The 20,207-nt window shown below is 38.0% G+C and overlaps 1 protein-coding gene across 7 annotated transcripts in view; it reads right to left on the bottom strand.

Annotated features, from left to right (window-relative positions):
• Positions 1 to 20,207, bottom strand: part of C13H4orf33 (chromosome 13 C4orf33 homolog) — a 380,208-nt gene that overhangs the window by 341,006 nt on the left and 18,995 nt on the right. For 4 of the 7 annotated variants that reach the window (XM_065904273.1, XM_065904274.1, XM_065904275.1 and 1 more), the window contains one exon: positions 19,160 to 20,164. In XM_065904273.1, the coding sequence (XP_065760345.1) occupies positions 20,059 to 20,164 (106 nt within the window). In that variant the 3' untranslated portion in view covers positions 19,160 to 20,058. Of the gene's footprint in view, positions 1 to 19,159; positions 20,165 to 20,207 lie in introns of those variants that run through there. The other 3 variants (XR_010658836.1, XR_010658837.1, XM_065904276.1) reach the window with 2 other exon arrangements.

Here is a 20,207-nt window from a genome sequence, read left to right as displayed (position 1 = left end):
GAAACAAGTTATTATCTCTAGCAAGCAAGAAACTCACAGCTAGGAGGGTTATTTGAGTTTTGGTAAAATCGCACTGCTCCTGTAAGACTATTGCTAGCCCCTATCACAAAGTCATCAAAAATAAATCTTATTTTAAGTGGGGTCCTAAGGAAAAAGAAATTTGCAGAAGATAATGGTGCAGGGAGCTCAACTAAGACCTCGTAATGCAACTGCTCAGATTATATAAGAATATTCGCCTCCTAGAATATATGTAGATGTGAAGTCTTTGGGAAAAATCAAATAGGGCTACTCAGCAAAGACCTCTTGGATTTGGATTTGAAAACTAAGAGTTAGCTCCTCATTAAAACCCAACTGAAATAGAGCTGCTGTCTTGTTACTGGGTTTTGGTCAAACTGCTCTCCATCAAAGAAGGACATCAAATAATTCTGAGGCTAGATATCAATCCTGCCTTGGATGATGCCAGAGAGATATTGACTAGAGAAAAGGCATCACAGCAAAGCAGACCAGCAGGCAATGCTATATGGAAGAGGGCACCAGGTGGGAAGTTTGGGGTAAGTGCACTGAATATGACAGAAAGTTGCTCATAGAGCCAATGAGAAAGCCCTCTGAGGATCTCCCTTCCCTATACTCCTCAGTGGTCCAAGCCCTATGATTCTCTCCCTAGCCAAGACAAGTAGCTGCCTGGTTCACTAATGGGAGTTCCTGCCTTGAGGGCCATGTTACTGTTCGGAAATTGGCAGCCATCTGCCTTGCTGATAGAAAAAAGCCTTCAGGGGAGAAGGAAAGGCAAATCTGGTTATTTGGCAGAGTTGACAGAGGTTAGGTTAGCAGTTGGGAGAGGAATTAGGCTCCTAATCTCAGACGATCATTTGGATATTTGCAGACTCTGGGTTGTAGTCAACTGCAAATGTGTCCTAGATCATTAGACAATAGAAAATATCCTTATGTGGCACTCAAGGAAAGCTCTGTGGGAATAGGAAGAATTATAGTGGATCACAGGCTTCCCTACTGGCTCGGTAGTAAAGAATCTGCCTGCCAATGCAGAAGACATGGGTTCAATTCCTGGGTCAAGAAGACCTCCTGGAGAAGGAAATGGCAACTTATTCCAGTATTCATGCCTGGGAAATTTCATGGACAGGAGAGTCTGGTGTGCTAAAGTCCATGAACCCCTTCATGGATCAAAACCTTGTCGTGGCAAAAGGGTTTCTGTAACTCAATGAAGTTATGGGCCATGCCATGCAAGGCCATCCAAGACAGGTCATAGTGAAGAGTTCTGACAAAACGAGGTCCACTGGAGAAGGACACAGCTATCCATTTTGATATTCTTGCCTAGAGAACTCCATGGACAGTATGAAAAGGCAAAACATATGATGCCAGAAGATAAGCCCTCCCGGTCGTAAGGCGTCAAATATACTTACTAGAGAAGAATAGAGGGCAATTACTTTCCCAGGTGGATCAGTGGCAAAGAACCTGCCTGGCAATGCAAGAGATTTGGGTTCAATCCCTAGGTCAGAAAGATCACCTGGAACAGGAAATGGCAACCCACTCCAGTATTCTTGCCTGGAATATTCCAAGGACAGAATAACCATGGCAGGCTACACTCCATAGTGTCACAGAGTCTGACACAACTGAGCGGCTGAGCACAAAGCATGCCAGTAAGAATGAAGTGGCTGGGCCAACGCAAGCAAGATGCTCAGCTGTGGGTATGTCTGATGGTGAAAGTAAAGTTTGATGCTGTGAAAACAACACTGCACAGGAAGCTGGAATGTTAGGTCCACGAATCAAGGTAAGCTGGACATAGTCAAGTCAAGGAGATGGCAATATTGAACACCAACATCTCAGGAGTCAACAAACTAAATTGGATGGGAATGGGTGAATTTAATTCAGATGACCACTATATCTACTACTGTGGGCAAGAATCCCTTAGAAGAAATGGAGTAGCCCTCATAGTCAAAAAAAGAATCCAAAATGCAGTACTTGGATGCAACTTCAAAAATGACAGAATGATCTTGGTTTGTTCTCAAGGCAAACCATTCAGTATCACAGTAATCCAAGTCTAAGCTCCAACCAATAATGTCAAGAAGCTGAAATTGACCAGTTATGAAGACCTACAAGACCTTCTAGAATTAACACCCAAAAAAAAGATGTCATTTTCATCATAGGGGACTGGAATGCAAAAGTAGGAAGTCAAGAGGTACCTGGAATACATGTTTGACCTTGGAGTACAAAATGAAGCAGATTAAAGGCTAACAATTTTGTCAAGAGAACACGCTGGTCATAGCAAATACCTTTTTCCAACAAGACAATAGATGGCTTTACACATGGACATCACTAGATGGTTAACACCCAAATCAGATTAACTATGTTCTTTGCAGCCAAAGATGGAGAAGTTCCATACAGTCAGTAAAAACAAGACCTGGAGCTGACTGTGGCTCAGATCATGAGCCACTAAATTTTGCAAAATTCAGGCTTAAATTGAAGAAATAATGGAAAACCACTAGGCCATTTAGGCATGTCTTAAATCAAATCCCTTAAGATTATACAGTGGAGGTGACAAATAGATTCAAGAAATTAGACCTGGTAAACAGTGTCTGAAGAACTATGGATGGAAGTCTGTAACACTGTACAGGAGGCAGTGATCAAAATCATCCCGAAAGAAAAAGAAATGAAAGAAGGTGAAATGGTTGTCTGAGGAGGATTTACAAATAGCTGAAAAAAAGAAGACAAATGAAAGGCAAGGGAGAAAGGGAAAGATATACCCAGCTGAATGAAGTGTTCTGGAGAATAGCAAGGAGCAGTAAGAGGGTCTTCTTAAATGAACAATACAAAGACACAGAGGAAAACAATAGAATGTTTTCCCACAAGAGTAGAAATTTTTGTAAGAAAACTGGATATACCAAGGGAATATTTTATGCAAGGATGGGCATGATAAATGACAGGAATGGTAAGGACCTAACAGAAGCAGAAGAGATTAAGAGGTGGCAAGAATACAGAGAAGAACTATACAAAAAAGGTCTTAATGACCCAGATAGCCATGATGGTGTGGTAACGTGACTTTCTGGAGTGTGAAGTCAAGTGGTTCTTAGGAAGCATTACTACGAACAGAGCTAATGTAGGTAACAGAACTCTGGCTGAGCTATTTAAAATCTTGAAAGATGATGCTGTTAAAGTACTGCTCAATATGCCAGCAAATTTAGAAAATTCAGCAGTGGCCACAGGTCTGGCAAATATCAGTTTTCATTCCAATCCCAAAGAAGGGCAATACCAAAGAATGTTCAAACTACCATACAACTGCACTCATTTCATATGCCAGCAAGGTTATGCTCAAAATCCTTCAAACTAGGCTTCAGCAGTAGGTGAACAGAGAACTTCCAGATGTACAAGCTGGGTTTCAAAGAGGTCAAGGAACCAGAGATCAAACTGCTGATGTTCCTTGGATCATGAAGAAATCAAGGAAGTTTCAGAAAAACCTCTGTTTCATTGATTGTGCTAAAGCCCTTGACTATTTGTATCACAATAAATCATGGAAGAGATGGGAATATAAGATGACCTTACCTGTCTCCTGAGAATCCTGTATGTGGGTCAAAAAGCAACAGTTACAACTGACAGGTAAGGACTGACTGGTTTAAAATCAGGAAAGGAGTAGGACAAAGGAGTACACTGTCACCCCGCTTATCTAACTTCTATGCAGATGCCATCATGTGAAATGCTGGGCTGGATCAATCACAAGCTGGAATTAAGATTGCTGGGAAATTAACACAGGAAAGGAAATAATCAACCAACTCCAGGAAGCACAGAGAGTTCCAGGCAGGATAAATCCCAAGGAGGAACACACCCAGACACAATAATCAGATGGACAAAAATTAAAGACACAGATAAAATATTAAAAGCAATAAGGAAAAAATGAAATATAATATACAAGGGAACTCCCATCAGGCTATCAGCTGATTTCTCAACAGAAACTCCACAAGCCAGAAGGAAATGATATGACATATTAAAAGTGATGAAAGTCAAGAGCCTATAACCAAGATATTCTACCCAGCAAGACTCTCCTTCAGATTTGATAGAGAAATCAGAAGCTTTTCAGGTAAGCAAAAGTTAAAAGAATTCAGCACTACCAAACCAGCTTTACAACAAATGCTAAAGAAACTTCTCTAGGCAGAAAACAAGAGAAGGAAAAGCCCTACTTACAGAAAGCAAACCCAAAACAATTAAGAAAAGGGTAACAGGAGCATACATATTGATAATTACCTTAAATGCAAATATAGTAAATGCACCAATCAAAAGACATAGACTGGCTGAGCATATGAAAACATGTGCATGTATGCACTTCCACTTACCACATCATTCTCCTTGACCCCTCAAATTATAAGTAATTATTTTATATTCTTAGGTTAATCACGTTCCTATTATGGCTTGCAATTGTAATTATCTTTTATTTTCTGTCTGGCTATTATTGTGAAAACTGATAAACATCGTCTACTATTGTAAAAAAAAAAAAAAGCAAAACACACACACACACACACACACACACACACACACACAAATAAAAATTGCTGGGAGAACTATCAACAACCTCAGCTATGCATGTGACACCACTCTAATGGTAAAAAGTGAAGAGGAACTAAAGAGCTTCTTGGTGAGAGTGAGAAAGCTGGTGTGAAACAATACTCAAAGAACTAAGATCATGGCATCCAGTCCCATCACTTCATGGCAAACAGAAGGGGAAAAAGTGGAAGCACTGACAGATTTTCTATTCTTGGGCTCCAAAATCACTGTAGATGATGACTGCAGTCATGAAATTAAAAGACACTTGCTTATTGGAAGGAAAGCTCTGACAAACCTAGACAGTGTATTCAAAAGCTGAGACATCACTTTGCTGACAGGTCTGTAGAATCAAAGGTATGGTTTTTCCAGTAGTCATACTGATGTGAGAGTTGGACCATAAAGAAGGCTAAGCACCGCAGAATTGATGCTTTTGAACTGCAGTGCTGGAGAACACTCTTGAGAGTCCCTTGGACAGCAAGGAGATCAAACCAGTCAAACTAAAGGAAATCAACCTCAGAATACTCACTGGAATAACTGTTGCTGAAGCTAAAGCTCTACTGTTTTGGCCATCTGATGCAAAAAGCTGACTTATTGGAAAAGACCCTGAATCTGGGAAAGATTGAAGGCAAAAGGAGAAGGGAGAGACAGAAGATGAGATGGTTAAGTAGCATCACAGAGTCAATGGACATGAATTGGAGCAAATTCCAGGAGATAGTGGAAGACAGAGGAGCCTGGCATGCCACAGACAATGAAGTTGCAAACAGTCAGACGGGACTTAGTGACTGAACAACAACAAAGTGCATCATGTGGATATTCAACAAAAAAATTCAGTGTCCATCTCTGAAAAGAGACTGGAATGCTAAGGTATATGCCTTCATCAGATTCCTGAGTTAGCTACCTGGGTTCTTAAAACCAACAAGTATGGAGATTTATATATAGAAGCAACCTGTGCTTTCCCTAGCAAGAGTAAATGGTACATAATGACATCTGTAAAAAACCTGTACCATAATATGCGGAACAAACCAAATGCAGTCCAGAATTTATTTAACAGTATACTCTAGTTGCCATCTGTATAATGTGGAATGTGGATGAGAGGAAGCCATTTCTATTGAGGAAGAATAGAATCATCCTATAATATTGAATAATACATGGTATATCAAATACTAATCTCTCTTCTACAACTATATGGTGCAACAGAGAATTTGTAAGTTTATTTATATCATTAAATAAAAAATCAAGATTTATGTAAACAATGATTTCCCATGATGAAAAAATATTAGAGGAAGCTGAATTAAGTCTCCTAATATATCTAACACCTATGGAAACTAACTGGCCAGAGAAGGCAGTGAATTTGGCCTTAGAAAAATTATACACTCAAGTTAAATGTTTCCATCAATGCATTGAAAAAAGGTTCAAATAACTGTGAATAAAGAAGGAAAATGAGTAATTGAGTTGCTAAAAGAAATTTAAAAGACCTATGAAGCAATGTGGTCATTGTTAAGGTAATCCATAGAGGGAATTCTGGCTCCTTGTTAAAGCTGCTGGCCTGTGATCTGTTTCTGTCTGATTACCAAGGGACATTCTCTGGGAAAGAAAAAAACACAGGTGTCCTAGTCCAATTTTTTGGTAAACATAGCCTAAATATCTTCAGGCTAAAGGTATCTATTAGTAGGAGTGCCCTTATCTGTGAAATTCTCTTAGCAAGATTACCCCTGGAAGTCTATGGAATTATAAGGCATGGCTCCAGAGAAAATGTCACATAAGCCCTTTACCAATCTAAATACAAAATAGGGAGGCTTCATTAAACAATTCCTTTCTTGCTATGTGAGGTCAGACACAAATATCACTTAAAGACCTCATCTAATACTAGCCAGAGAATGTATCCAATGCAGAAAGGAAACACCAAGATAGCCACACATGACAAATCAAATTTCTCTTTCATTTGCCTGAGCCTTTTGGCTTTATATCCTTGAAATCATTAGTAAATCTGGATAAGAATCTCTTATTTATTAGTAAAACTGAGTTAGACCCCATAGTTACAAGTCTATTTGCTCAGGCAAATGAAAGAGAAATTTGATTTGTCATGTGTGGCTATCTTGGTGTTTCCTTTCTTGCTTATATCAAAAATGGAAGTGTGAACTATAGCTATAAAGGGACAGAGGTGATGAGTTAGAGGGAACCAGAATAGAGGCCAGACTTCTCTGAGTATATCTTGATCCATAGATCTGAAGCTTAAATCTCAGAAGTATTTTAAATTAAAAAAAAAAAAAATTCCCTCAAAGTGAAAGGGGAATGAAGCCAATGAAATCAATTGTATTGAATTTGGGGGCATAAAACATAAGATATAAACTACTTCCAACTGGTTTTAAACACAGGAATTTGACTGTATATCCTTTTGGGATATACTCTAAGGTCAAAAAGAAGAGCAAAACCAAAAATGCTCTTTAAACTCTTTCTAGTAATCATATTGTTGTTGATAGTGTTAATTTATTCAGAGTCTGTTATTGTGGGAAAAAACAAATGAGAAATTATGTTGAAATCACTGAAAACAAATTTGGGTCATGTTAGAAGGAAAACTATGACCAACCTAGATGGCATGTTAAAAAGCAGAGACATTACTTTGCCCACAAAGGTCCATCTAGTCAAGGCTATGGTTTTTCCAGTGGTCATGTATGGATGTGAGAGTTGGAGTATAAAGAAATCTGAGCACCGAAGAACTGATGCTTTTGAACAGTGGTACTGGAGAAGACTCTTGAGAGTCCCTTGGACTGCAAGGAGATCCAACCAGTCCATCCTAAAGGAGATCAGTCCTGGGTGTTCATTGGAAGGACTGATGCTGAAGCTGAAACTCCAATACTTTGGCCACCTCATGAGAAGAGCTGACTCATTTGAAAAGACTCTGATGCTGGGAAAGATTGAGGGCAGGAGGAGAAGGGGACGACAGAGGATGAGATGGTTGGATGGCATTACCGACTCAATGGACATGGGTTTGGGTGGACTCTGGGAGTTGGTGATGGACAGGGAGGCCTGGCGTGCTGCGGTTCATGGGGTCACAGAGTCGGACACGACTGAGCAACTGAACTGAACTGAGAAGGAAAACAGATACAAAATGTATGAGATCAAGTAGGAAGTATCAATATAAAACCATGATGTATTCTATAAAAGGACTAGAGAAATGTACCCAACCCATCTGCAATGGGCACTCCTAGTTCCCAAACAGTGGTCTCTAAATCATTTGCCACTAACAGAAACCAAGACTTACTGGAGAAATGGCTAGTTCTGTGTCTATAGCAGGCAATGTCTAAGATGAACCTGGACCATCTTGTCATACCAGAAAGCAGACACACTATTGATGACAACAAAGACTTAGAGACTTAAAGAGACTCCACTGACCAAAGATGAAACACACCGAACATCAATGAGAAAGCTGCAGTGAATTAACACATAGAAAGAATTTTCAATCCATGAGTTTAGAAAGATACTTTTAAAAATCTCGTTGGTCATCTTTAGTATTGCTAGAGGATCAAGTATTCAGAAAACAGCTAAATCAAAGAAAAGCAAGCATTTATCTCGTGAAAATAGTGGTTCTTAGTATCTAGATAGCTGAACTGAGACAATTCAAAAGCTATTAAAATAAGTAAATAATGGAAAAACTGGAATTTCACTCATGGATTTAAACAATGTTCATCCATGGCTTCTAACACCTCAAAATGGAGACAACCAGACATTATGCATCTGCTGATAGAAGAATATTGTAAAAAAAAAAAAAAAAAAGAATGTTGTAATACTGTCTATGAAATATTCTTACCAAAAATTGAACCTGGACATAATCAAGCTTCTAGATGTAATTCACACATAATACGGTAGTCAGATGCAAGCATGGGAATGCAATTATCAAAATTCAAACTGTAAAAAATTCTATAATATTCATAAAGTGAGGAAAATATCTAGAATAGTGTCATAAATCATTGAGTGTTTTCTCATGTGTTGAATTTTGTGGTTTGTCATTGTGATACTTATAACACCCACAGTCATTTCATATACAAAACAGAAAGATGATCTTTGAATGAAATAACCTAAAAGATGGCAGAGCAAGAAAACCACATACAAACAGACCTAGAAAACCTGATGACACCATGAGATGGTCAGCTTCTACATCAGAACTACCAGAAGTCTGCCACATCCTCTTTTATATTCAAGGTACCTGGGTTGAGCTTACTTTTACTTACAATCCAAAGGATCTTAATTTAGAGATTAGAAAAAGAGCTACATGCTGTGGAAAGGACCACTTTTAACAAGTATACTTAATATATGAGGCTCTATATCTCTGCAAGTCCTATCTATCTTTTTAAATTTATAAATAGAATCAAAGAGTAAAGTAGGTCATAGTCCTTTCCTTAGTTTTTAAGTTGCATAAGAGACACATTTGAGTTTGAGGTTCCTCTCTATATCCTCTTCAGTCACTAATCACTGAGCATCTTTTAGATGTTTAGTAGTTATCCAGAGGATAATACTGTGAACAACCATAGTGTTTAAAATATAAGTTCTACTCTCTGACATAAATCACAGGAAGATCTTGTACAACTCACCTCCTAGGGTACTAGAAACAAAAACAAAAATAAACAAATGGGGTCTAATTAAACTTAAAAATTTTTGCACAACAAAGGAAACTATAAGCAAGGTGAAAAGACAACCCTCAGAATGGGAGAAAATTATAGCAAATGAAACAACTGACAAAGAATTAATCTCTAAAATATATAGTAGCTCATGCAGCTCAATACCAGAAAAACAAACAAGTCAATCAAAAAGTGGGCAGAACACTTAAACTGGAATTTCTCCAAAGAAGACATACAGATGGCTAATAAACATATGAAAAGATACTCAACATGGCTCATTATTAGAGAAATGCAAATCAAAACTACAATGAGATAGCACCTCACACTGGTCAGAATGGCCATCATGAAAGTCTATAAACAATAAATACTGGAGACGGTATGGAGAAAAGGGAACGCTCTTACACCCTTGGGGGAAATGTAACTTGATACAGCCACTGTGGAAGATGGTATGGAGATTCCTTAAAAAACTAAGAATAAAACCACCATATGACCCAGCAATCCCACTACTGGGCATATACCCTGAGGAAACCATTATTAAAAAAGACACATGTACCCCAATGTTCTCTGCAGCACTGTTTACAACAGCCAGGCCATGGAAGAAATCTAGATGTCCATCGACAGATAAATGGATAAGGAAGTTGTGGTACACATACACAAGGGAGTATTACTCAGATATAAAAGGAATGCATTTGTGTCGGTTCTAATCAGGTGGATGAACCCAGAGCCTATTATACAGAGTGAAGGAGGTTAGAAAGATAAAGACAAATATCATATATTAACACATATATATGGAATCTAAAAAGATGGTACTGATGATCCTATGTGCAGGGAAGCAAAGGAGACACAGACATAAAGAACAGATTTTTGGATATAGTGGGAAAAGGAGACGGTGGGATGATTTGCGAAAACAGCGTTGAAACATACTCATTACCATATATGAAACAGAGAGCTAGTGGGAGTTTGATGTATGACACAGGGAACCCAAAGTCAGTGCTCCGTGACAATCTACAGAAATGGGGTGGGAAGGGGGGTGGGGGGGTTCAAGAGGGAGGGGATATACCTATACCTATGGCTGATTCATGACAATATATGGAAAAAACCATAAAAATATTCTAATTATCCTCCAATTAAAAATAAATCAAAAAGTTCTGTCATAAACCATAATGGAAAGAAAAGTCTATGTTCTACAAATGCTCTAAACTGATGGATTTTGAACTTTTGTGACTAGATCCAAAATAAGAACAAAACTCCTGAAATAATATATGTACTTGATAAATATGACTCATTCTTCTATTTCAAATTCTATTTAATTATTTATGGGTTACAACTCACTATATAGATTCCAAAAAAGGGCTTCTCCAGGAGTGCAGTGGTAAAGAATCCACCTGCCAATGCAGGAGGCACAAGAGATGCGGGTTTGATCCCTGGGTCAGGAAGACAGCCTGGAAGAGGAAATGGCAACCTGCTCCAGTACTCTTGCCTGGGAAATCCCATGGATAGAGGAGCCTGGCAGGCTACAGTCCTTGGGGTTGCAAAGAGTCAGACATGATTAAGTGTATGCGTGCGTGCATGTGTGCATGTGCGCGTGTGCGCGCGTACACACACACGCACACGCACACACACACACACACACACTCACACACACACTCACAATGTACTCCCTACGGGTTTGCAAAACCTGCAATTTGAAAAGTCATTGATATAAATTAATTTACTTCAAAATTATTGACAAGATAATCATCTCCTCAGAAAGGAAAACAGATGCATCATCAAACAGTAAAATATTAAGGACAGGAAAGCAGATACTCACGACTTTTAGGTTTTCTGCGCAAGTAGACTATAAGATCATTTGTTGATAGAATGAATTACTGCTAAATTTCTACAGTTTCTGACACATAAAGATAAAAGACTATTATAGTTATTGCATGTTACTCAAGGGTGTGGTTTTATTGCCAAAGTTTTTATATCTTCTGAGGTTTTTCTTTTGATCTTTGACAAAAATGAAGTTAGTAGAAGCATTTAGTATAGATGAGGGCTGGGTTTTCCTCCTCTCTGATAATCTACTACCCTGTGACTCATCCCCTATTTATCTGGAATAAATCCTGCGATTTGCATTCAGATGAGCCACCGAAGTATACCTGCTGTGACAGGTATAATGCTACAACAAATGATACCTAGGGGAACCCAAGGTGAAAAGTGTGTTTCTCTGAGCAAGTGGCTTATTAAAAAGGAGTAACTTGAATACTCATCTTCTCTGTGAGTGTACCACAAAAAAGTGAAGGGCTTATGAACCTCTTTTTTCCTTCTGTGTTATTTTTATTTACAGAATCAGGGAGGAAATTAGTTCTGTAGTTTTACATTATAGATGTGTAGGTAAGATTACAGAGGCTGTAAAACAGTTGACAAGTGCTTGGTTTCCGGAATCAAACTTTCTGGGTTCAAACCACTGTTCCTTAGCTATATGATCTTGGGCAAGATGCTTAATCTCTGAAGCTCTCAGTTTTCTTAACTTTAAAAACAAGCATTCCATATGACTCTCTGAGACTGCTGTCAAAACTAAATACATGGTTCCTGAAAAATAAACTTTAGAAATTTTAATGAAAAGACTTGCACAAAGTCAGGCAGTTAGGAGAAAAACCAGGACTATTTTAAGAATATAGGACACTTGGGTTTCTACAATATGTACTAAAGGTTACTACTCGTGGTATTATCTTTTTTTCTTCAGGATATTTTTTCAAAGATCATTCAAAAACATATATTTGAATTTGGCACTTATTTTTTTTTTTACCACGTGGAACTGTTTCATTTATAGTTTGGTTTCCTATATCTGCAAAGCTCTCTCTTACTTTAGGCACTCCAGTGCCTTAGGGCATTATTAGAAACATGGGTTTTCAGTGTACTATTGAATCAGATATAATATTTAACAGATATTTCAGTGATAGCTGTCACAAGAAAATTAACTCTGCATTCCCTGTTTTTCAGTATAAAGTAAAAAATGAACAGAAAAACATTAAAGCTCTCTCAATAGCAAATGGTATGATTATATATTATTGTAATTCATACAAATGGTAAAGTGAAATATCATTTCACAATATTTTCTACTATTTCTCCTTTAAACTATATATGTGATTTATAAATATCAGGCATAAAATTTACCTGTGGACCACACTGTATGGAAAACAATAATTTACGTACTATTTATCATGAAATCATAAGGTAAAATTTGTATATTCCTCATGTTCATAGATTAATAACTTCCAGTTTCTGATATTCCTCACACATGTCATTTTAGATCTAGTGATAATCTTTTCACTATTCCTTACATGAAAAAACAACAGTTGGTGATAATAAATGGGTATAATAGTCAATTTTATAAATTTTTTCTTATAAAAATTAGGACAAGTGAAATGGGTAGTGCTCACCAATTTATTTTCCTCTTTAGTGCTTCTTTACTTTCTGGCCCTAGAAGATGCTCTAGATTTACCTTATAATTTCCCCAAACTAGTCTTGTCAAGCTGTTAAGTCCCAAGTTTAACATCCCATGCCAATAAATCTTGTCCTTATATATTGCCTTCTCTAATGAAATAGTTACATCCACTCCAACATGTTCTTCCCTGGTTCCCAGTCCTATAACTTTACGGTATGCACAGTACTTCTTCCCATGACATGTACTTATTGTCCTGTTGTCCCTTCAGCTATGCTGCAATCTGACCCTCATTCTCAGTCTGGTGAGGAGATGGTATATTTTGGCAGGTATTGCTTCTGAGGCATCTGCCTCAGGTGAGGTTTTAGGGAGAATGTCTAGGCCAACTTGAGAATCATTCCCTCTAATGAGGGTAAAGGAGCTGCTTCTGCCAGCCCAAAGGGTGAAGGAAAACCTGAGGTTCAAGATATGACAGGACAGGCTTATCCACACAAATATCCTCATTCTAGGTTTCAGGGTAACACACTTTACTTATGAGTCCTCTGGTTTTGACACAGCCAACCTGTCAAAGCCAAGCATTCAATCTCCTTTGCAGTATAGCTACACTTACTACTAAGTATGGAACTTGACTTTCTACATTATTTTCAGTTGTTGGAAACAGGGCTTATTCAAACATTGATGTGCATTTTTCTGATGCTCACAGTGTGCCTTGAGTTTGTAGTTGGCTATTTTCTACTTTCAAGGCTTCTAAAGCCTTTATCTATGCCAAAGCCTTTCACCCATGTGAATCACAACAAACTGTATAAAATTCTTAAAGAGATGGGAATACCAGACCATCCTACCTGCCCCCCAAGAAATCTGTGTGCAGGTCAAGAAGCAACATTTAGAACTGGACATGGAACAATGGACTGGTTCCAAATTGGGAAAGGAGTATGTCAAGGCTGTATATTGTCACCCTGTTTATTTAACTTATATGCACAGTGCATTATGTGAAATGCTGGGCTGGATGAAGCACAAGCTGGAATCAAGATTGCCGGGAGAAATATCAATAACCTCAGATGTGCAGAATGACACCACCATTATGACAGAAAGCAAAGAGGAACTAAAGAGCCTCTTGATGAGAGTGGAAGAGGAGAATGGAAAAGCTGGGTTGAAACTCAACATTCAAAAAACCAAGATCATGGCATCTGGTCCCATCACTTCATGGCAAATAGATGGGGAAACAATGGAAACAGTGACAGACTTTTATTTTCCTGGGCTCCAGAATCACTGCAGATGGTGACTGAAAGTAAAAGATGCTTGCTCCTTGGAAGAAAAGCTACGACAAAACTAGACAGCATATTAAAAAGCAGAGACATTACTTTGCTGACAAAGGTCCATATAGTCAAAGTTATGGTTTTTCCAGTAGTCACGTATGGATCTGAGAGTTGGACTATAAAGAAAGTTGAACACCGAAGAACTGATGCTTTCAAACTGTGGTGTTGGAGAAGACTTGCGAGTTCCTTGGACTGCAAGGAGATCAAACCAGTCAATCCTAAAGGAAATCAGTCCTAAATATTCATTGGAAGGACTGATGCTGAAGCTGAAGCTCCAATACTTTGGCCACCTGATGGGAAGAGCTGACTCATTGGAAAAGACCCTGATGCTGGGAAAGATTGAAGGCAGGAGAAGGGGACGACAGAGGCTGAGATGGTTGGATGGCATCACCAACTCGATGAACATGAGTTTGAGCAAGTTCTGGGAGTTGGTGATGGACAGGGAAGCCTGGCGTGCTGCAGTCCATGGTTGCAAAAAGTCAGACATGACTGAGCAACTGAACTGAACAGAACTGAAAGCCTTTATCAGACAGCAGCCAACTTCACCGTTAATAGACTCCAGAGTTTCAAAACCATTATATCAGACAGTTCTGCTGGTGCAATTGTTGTCTAGGTGGGAAGACAGATTCTTGGTTCTTCCTACTCCACCATCTTCTCAGAATCTCCTCCAAATGGTTACGTTTTATTAATGGAGAAATAGCAAATAAAGTTATTTCAATGTCCAAATTTTCAAAAACAAAACAAAAAGTGGTTAATAACTCCTAGTCCCTACTATTACCACTGCTTCTATGCTAAGTGCTATCACTTACACTGATGTTTGACCTTCACCTGCTCCTCAAGCCTGTCTACCACCAGTAAAAAAGTCTCAGTAATAATTGTGATGTTACTCTGGTGTCATCACTACCACCAATGGGGTCCCTATCACTGTATGCCCCATGAACGATAATAGTTTCTGATTCCCATCCCAACGGGTCACTTTTGAGGGTCTCTTCAGGTAACAACTGATGTAGCCTGCCTTCTCCATAAAACATATTTGGGACAAGGGCTTGCAAGTGGATTGATTTTGGTAAAGTAATCTCAAAGAGGACCAAGGAACAAGGAAGAGCAAAACAGGAAATGAGGCTATTTGTGCTATTATTTGGTCACTGCTGTGAGCAACTGGAGTGCAATCCCTATAGGCGTCTTCTACAGAGCGATGTGGAAGGGACCTCAGAACTGTCAATCTGAGGGATTTATCCACCTACTCCCATCCTTCTTGGTCAAGAGGAGTCCCATAGGGTGTGAGCTCTCTCTCACATCTGGAGTAGTCTATGCATGAAATTGGCTAAGTGGGTTCCTGCAAGTGTTCTCGCATGAGCTGGGGCAGCAGCAAAACCAGGATTCGGGATGCTGGCAGTGTGATGAGTCCAGCTGGCTGCTGGAGTAAAATGTTAGACTGAGAACATGGGAGATAGGTCTGCAAAGTTTCCTAATGCACAGTGGGTAAGTGAAATAACACAGCAACATTAATATACTATGAAAACTTAAATTGGAAAGTGCCATAATACAGCAATGTTAATATATTATGGAAACTTCAATGGAAAGTAGAGACGATACATGGGCTTTGAGGCATAAGTAGAAGTGTTGAGGGCTTACTGTAATTACTCTACCACTTGCACCCTTCTTCTTTACAAATATCCAATTAATTAATTATACTCACCATCTTCTGCCCCCAAAGCCTAGTATTTTTAAAAGAAGAAATGAGTTGAAAAACTTAAGTATTTTTTTTCTATAGCAAAAAAAAAAAATTTAATGTAAAAAGTAAGTGATTGGGGGCTAAAAATAAAAAGCATATTTCCCCCTGGAGTGTGACTTACACTTTACTGGAGCTGAGAAAAAGCATGAGAAAGCACCTGAATAAATACATGCATTGTGTAATCTAAGTGGCAAGAAGAGTGAAGTTGAGTGGTACTGTAGTGAACAATTCATAACACAGCAAGGAAATCACTTACTGCATATCTTAAACAATATTCTTATATGGTCTAAAGTTGAAAAACAATTTTTTTTTACTACAAACTGCTACTGCTAAATCACTTCAGTTGTGTCTGACTCTGTGCTACCCCATCCCTGGGATTCTCCAGGCAAGAACACTGGAGTGGGTTGCCATTTCCTTCTCCAATGCATAAAAGTGAAAAGTGACAAACACCCACTCTCAAATACTAAGTTTCTATAGGGTGTACTGGTATCTTACGAATGATACCAAACTTTCCAAAATTTTGTGGTGGAACTGTATACTCCTTTCAAAAGAAAATGTTTATATAACATGTTTTTTGCTTGCTTGGTATTAGAAGAAGGAAACCATTTCTCATCTAGATAAAAGAATGTTAAGAGATGTTTCGAAAACATCTAAACAGATCAAAAGAAGATGCAAATTAGGTTTTAGAAAGAAATCTTTTAGGTTTTAGGTTTAGAAACATCCAAATTCAAATTTTATGATTTTGATTGCATTTAGGATTGTCTGTGCTTTGCTTTGCCACCATATAAACAAAGTTTTTGTTTGTATCTGAACCGTTGATCCAGGTTCTCCACATTCCCATTAGCACTTGGTATTGCCAGTTGTTTCCAATTTTAGCCACTGTGTGAATTTTTAATTTTGGTTCTTTAGTGGTATCTTGCTGTGATTTTACTTTGTCTTCCTTAGTGATAAGTTAGGTTGAAAGCCTTTCTATATATTTATCGGCCTTTTGTATATTTTCCTCTGTGAAGTGTTTGATCAAGTGTTTTGCTCTTTAATTCAGTTCAGTTCAGTCGCTCAGTCAAGTCTGACTCTTTGCAAACCCCGAGGACTGCAGCACGCCAGGCTTCCCTGTCCATCACCAACTCCCGGAGCCTACTCAAACTCGTGTCTATCGCATCAGTGATGCCATCCAACCACCTCATCCTCTGTTGTTCCCTTCGCCTGCCTTCAACCTTTTCCAGCATCAGGGTCTTTTCCAATGAGGTCAGTTCTTTGCATCAGGTGGCCAAAGTTTTGGAGTTTCAACTTCAGGATCAGTACTTCAGTGAATATTCAGTACTGATTTCCTTTAGAATGGACTTGTTGGATTTCCTTGCAGTCCAACAGACTCTCAAGAGTCTTCCCCAACACCACAGGTCAAAAGCATCAATTCTTCGGTGCTCAGCTTTCTTTATAGTCTAACTCTCACGTCCATACATGACTACTGGGAAAACCATAGCTTTGAATAGACAGACCTTTGTTGATTAGCTTGTCCTTTTATTATCAACTTGTAGGAGTCCTTTATATATTCTGGGGAGAGTCCTTTATCAGATATCCCTATTTTAAATACTTTATCCCAATCGGTGGCTTGCATCTTCACTTTTTCTTAGTAATTCTATTTTTTTTTAATTAAGGTATAGTTGATACGCAATATTACATAAGTTTTAGGTGTATAACATAGTAATTCATTATTTTAAGATTATATTCCAATTACTGTTGTTATAAAATATAGGCTACATTCCCTGTGTTGAATAATATGTCCTTTTACCTTATTTAATACAAAATAGTTTTACCCCTTAATCTCCTACTCCCTTCTTGATCCTCCCCCTTCCCTCTCTTCAATGGTACCACTAGTTTGTTCTCTAGATCTGAGTCTGTTTCTTGTTATATTCATTAGTTTTTTAGATTCCACATAAAAGTGATATCACACAGTATTTTTCTCTGACTTATTTCACTAAGCATAATGCCTTGTAAGTCCATTCAAGTTGTTGCAAATGGCAAAATTTCCTTCCTTTCTAAAAGCTGAGTAGTACTCACTTATACATGTCTTCTTTATCCATTCATGGATGGACACTTAGGGTGCCTATGATCTCAGCAACTGTAAATAATACTGCTATGAACTTTGAGGTGCATGTACCCTTTGAATTAATGTTTCCATGTCTTATTTTATTTTTTTGGATATATACTCAGGAGTGGACTTGCTAGACTGCCTGTTTGCTTTCTTAATGGAAACTTTTGATGAACAGAAATTTTAAATTTTGATGAAGTTCAATTTCTCATTTTTTTTCCCTTTTAATGCTTTTTATATCCTGTGTGAAAAAAATCTTTTTCTACCCCAGGATATGATTTTTTTTTTCTAGAACTTTTTTTATTTCACCATTCACATTTTTTTCTGTAGGCTGTTAGGTAAACTGAATATTTTTTTTTCACATTTTTCCAGTTATTCCAACTGGAAAACTATTTGTTGAAAAGATGATCCTTTCCCTTTGTCAAAAAATCAACTGACTATACGTAGTTCTTTTTTTCTGGTTTCTCTACTCTGTTCCATTGATATATCTATCTAAATCTATGCCAAGGTCAAAGTTTCTTCAACACTGAAGCTTAATAAGTCTAGAAGTCAGATAGAATAAGTCCTCCAACTTTGTACTACTTCAAATTTTTTTTGGCTATTTCAGGTCCTTTGTATTTCCACATAAAATTTGAATCACTGTGTCAATTTCTACCAAAAAAAGCCTTCTGGGTTTTTTAATGGGAGTGCATTGAACCTATTGATCAACTTGTGGAAACAAACTAGGCAGCTAACTTTTTTCTTTATAAAGAAGCCCACAGGTAGCAGTTCTGATATGACTTGCTACCTTATTGTGCCGCTTGCAACCCAGGCTTCTTTTGTCTTGTTACTGGCCTATCCATGGGTTGCCTCCTAATTAAAACAAGGAGCTAGTGTGTTACCTCAGGTATCAATTCTGCAATTCCAGAAGAAGGAAGAGAGAAGGCAAAGGACAAAAGATACATGGCAGCTGAGTCTTTCATTTGTAAGGCATCTTTTCTTGAAGCCCCTTCTAACACTGTATACTTAATCTCATTGAACTGTTTTATAATGTCCTTTCTATCTGCAGAGGAATCGGGGAAAATGTAGTTTTTGAGACGATCCTCTAAAAATTGAAGCTATATAAACTGAAATAAAAAATAAAAATTGAAGCTATATAAAAGAGTTAGCAAAGAAGAAGAAATAAAAATACACTGTTGGGCAGGCAAATAGGTGTCTGTACAAGCAATAAAGTTTCCTCTGTAAGACTGCTAATCTCGTGTTAAGAACAATGGTGAAGGACCAGGTTTGGTGAAAAAGTTCATAGATAATCTACTAGATGGCTTCAAGCAATTAATTATAACAAAATTTGAAAATTATGGACCATAGGTATTTGATGTTTACAAAATAAAATGAAGACATTTTGGCATCTTGTTTAACAGCATGAAGAAAATGTCATTTATTTGCAAATGAAAGCAGAATCTGTTGCTGGAATTCAAGACAACTTCATTCTGTTTTCTTCTACAGAAGAAAAGTAACCATTAGACAGGAAAAACCACTGATTAAATAGCACATGTATTTTAATAATGGCTTAACAGATGTGTACCTCCTGTTCAAACAAAATATACCATTGTTTTCTATTCATTTCAAGAATGAACAGAGGAGTCTGAGTAAAGAATTATCAATCAAATATTTTTCAAATGGAAGTGCCAATTTTAAAAAATTTATTTATTTTAAGCTGTGCTGGGTCTTCAGTGCTGACACAGGTTTTCTTTAGTGGTGAGTGCGTCTCATTGTGGTGGCTTCTCTGGTTGTGGACCACACGATCTAGGAGGCACAGACTTCGGTAGTTGTGGTGCACAGGCTTAGCTGCCCCACAGCACGTGGAAGCTTCCCCAACCAGGGACTGAACCCATGACCCCTGCCCTGGCAGGTGAATTCTTAACCATTATACCACCAGGGAAGTCCGAGAATTTATATTATGATGGAGTTCAAAAAATGTGCAAATAAGACGTTCAGTTGCAAGCTGGCTGAGGTTTAGGGAAGTGGGAAAAGAAATAATGATTTTGGTTGACAGAGTCAGGGATATTTGGGGGTAATGGTGATGCAAGGCAGATGGCAGAATCTTGACATGATGGCTCCTGGACAAAGTGACTGAGAAACATTTTCACTTTACAGTTAAAATCATATCTGAACTTTCTACTTTCCTGTTAATTCATACACAATTTACCACAGAAATACTCTCTATTTTCACTGACCTCTATAAAATATTTATTGTTGAAATGTGTTCATGATATTGTGAAAGAGATTATTATTGGTTTACCTTAAAGGGTATAGAGAAGAAATGATTGATACAGTCATCCACTATACTCCTACACATCAGGTTTCTCTATTAGCCACAGGTCTGATTCTGGTTGGTTCCACTTTTCTCCAAGCAGTGTGTTAAAACTGAAAGGCTTGAAGTATTCCAGACGATGGCTACATGCAAAGAGAAAGATAGTCGGAATTGGAATGAATTATA

This window comes from Muntiacus reevesi, chromosome 13 (assembly GCF_963930625.1).
Source record: "Muntiacus reevesi chromosome 13, mMunRee1.1, whole genome shotgun sequence".
NCBI lineage: Eukaryota > Metazoa > Chordata > Mammalia > Artiodactyla > Cervidae > Muntiacus > Muntiacus reevesi.
Note: the sequence above shows the minus strand (reverse complement) of the source record. Positions and strands in the feature narration are given on the sequence as shown.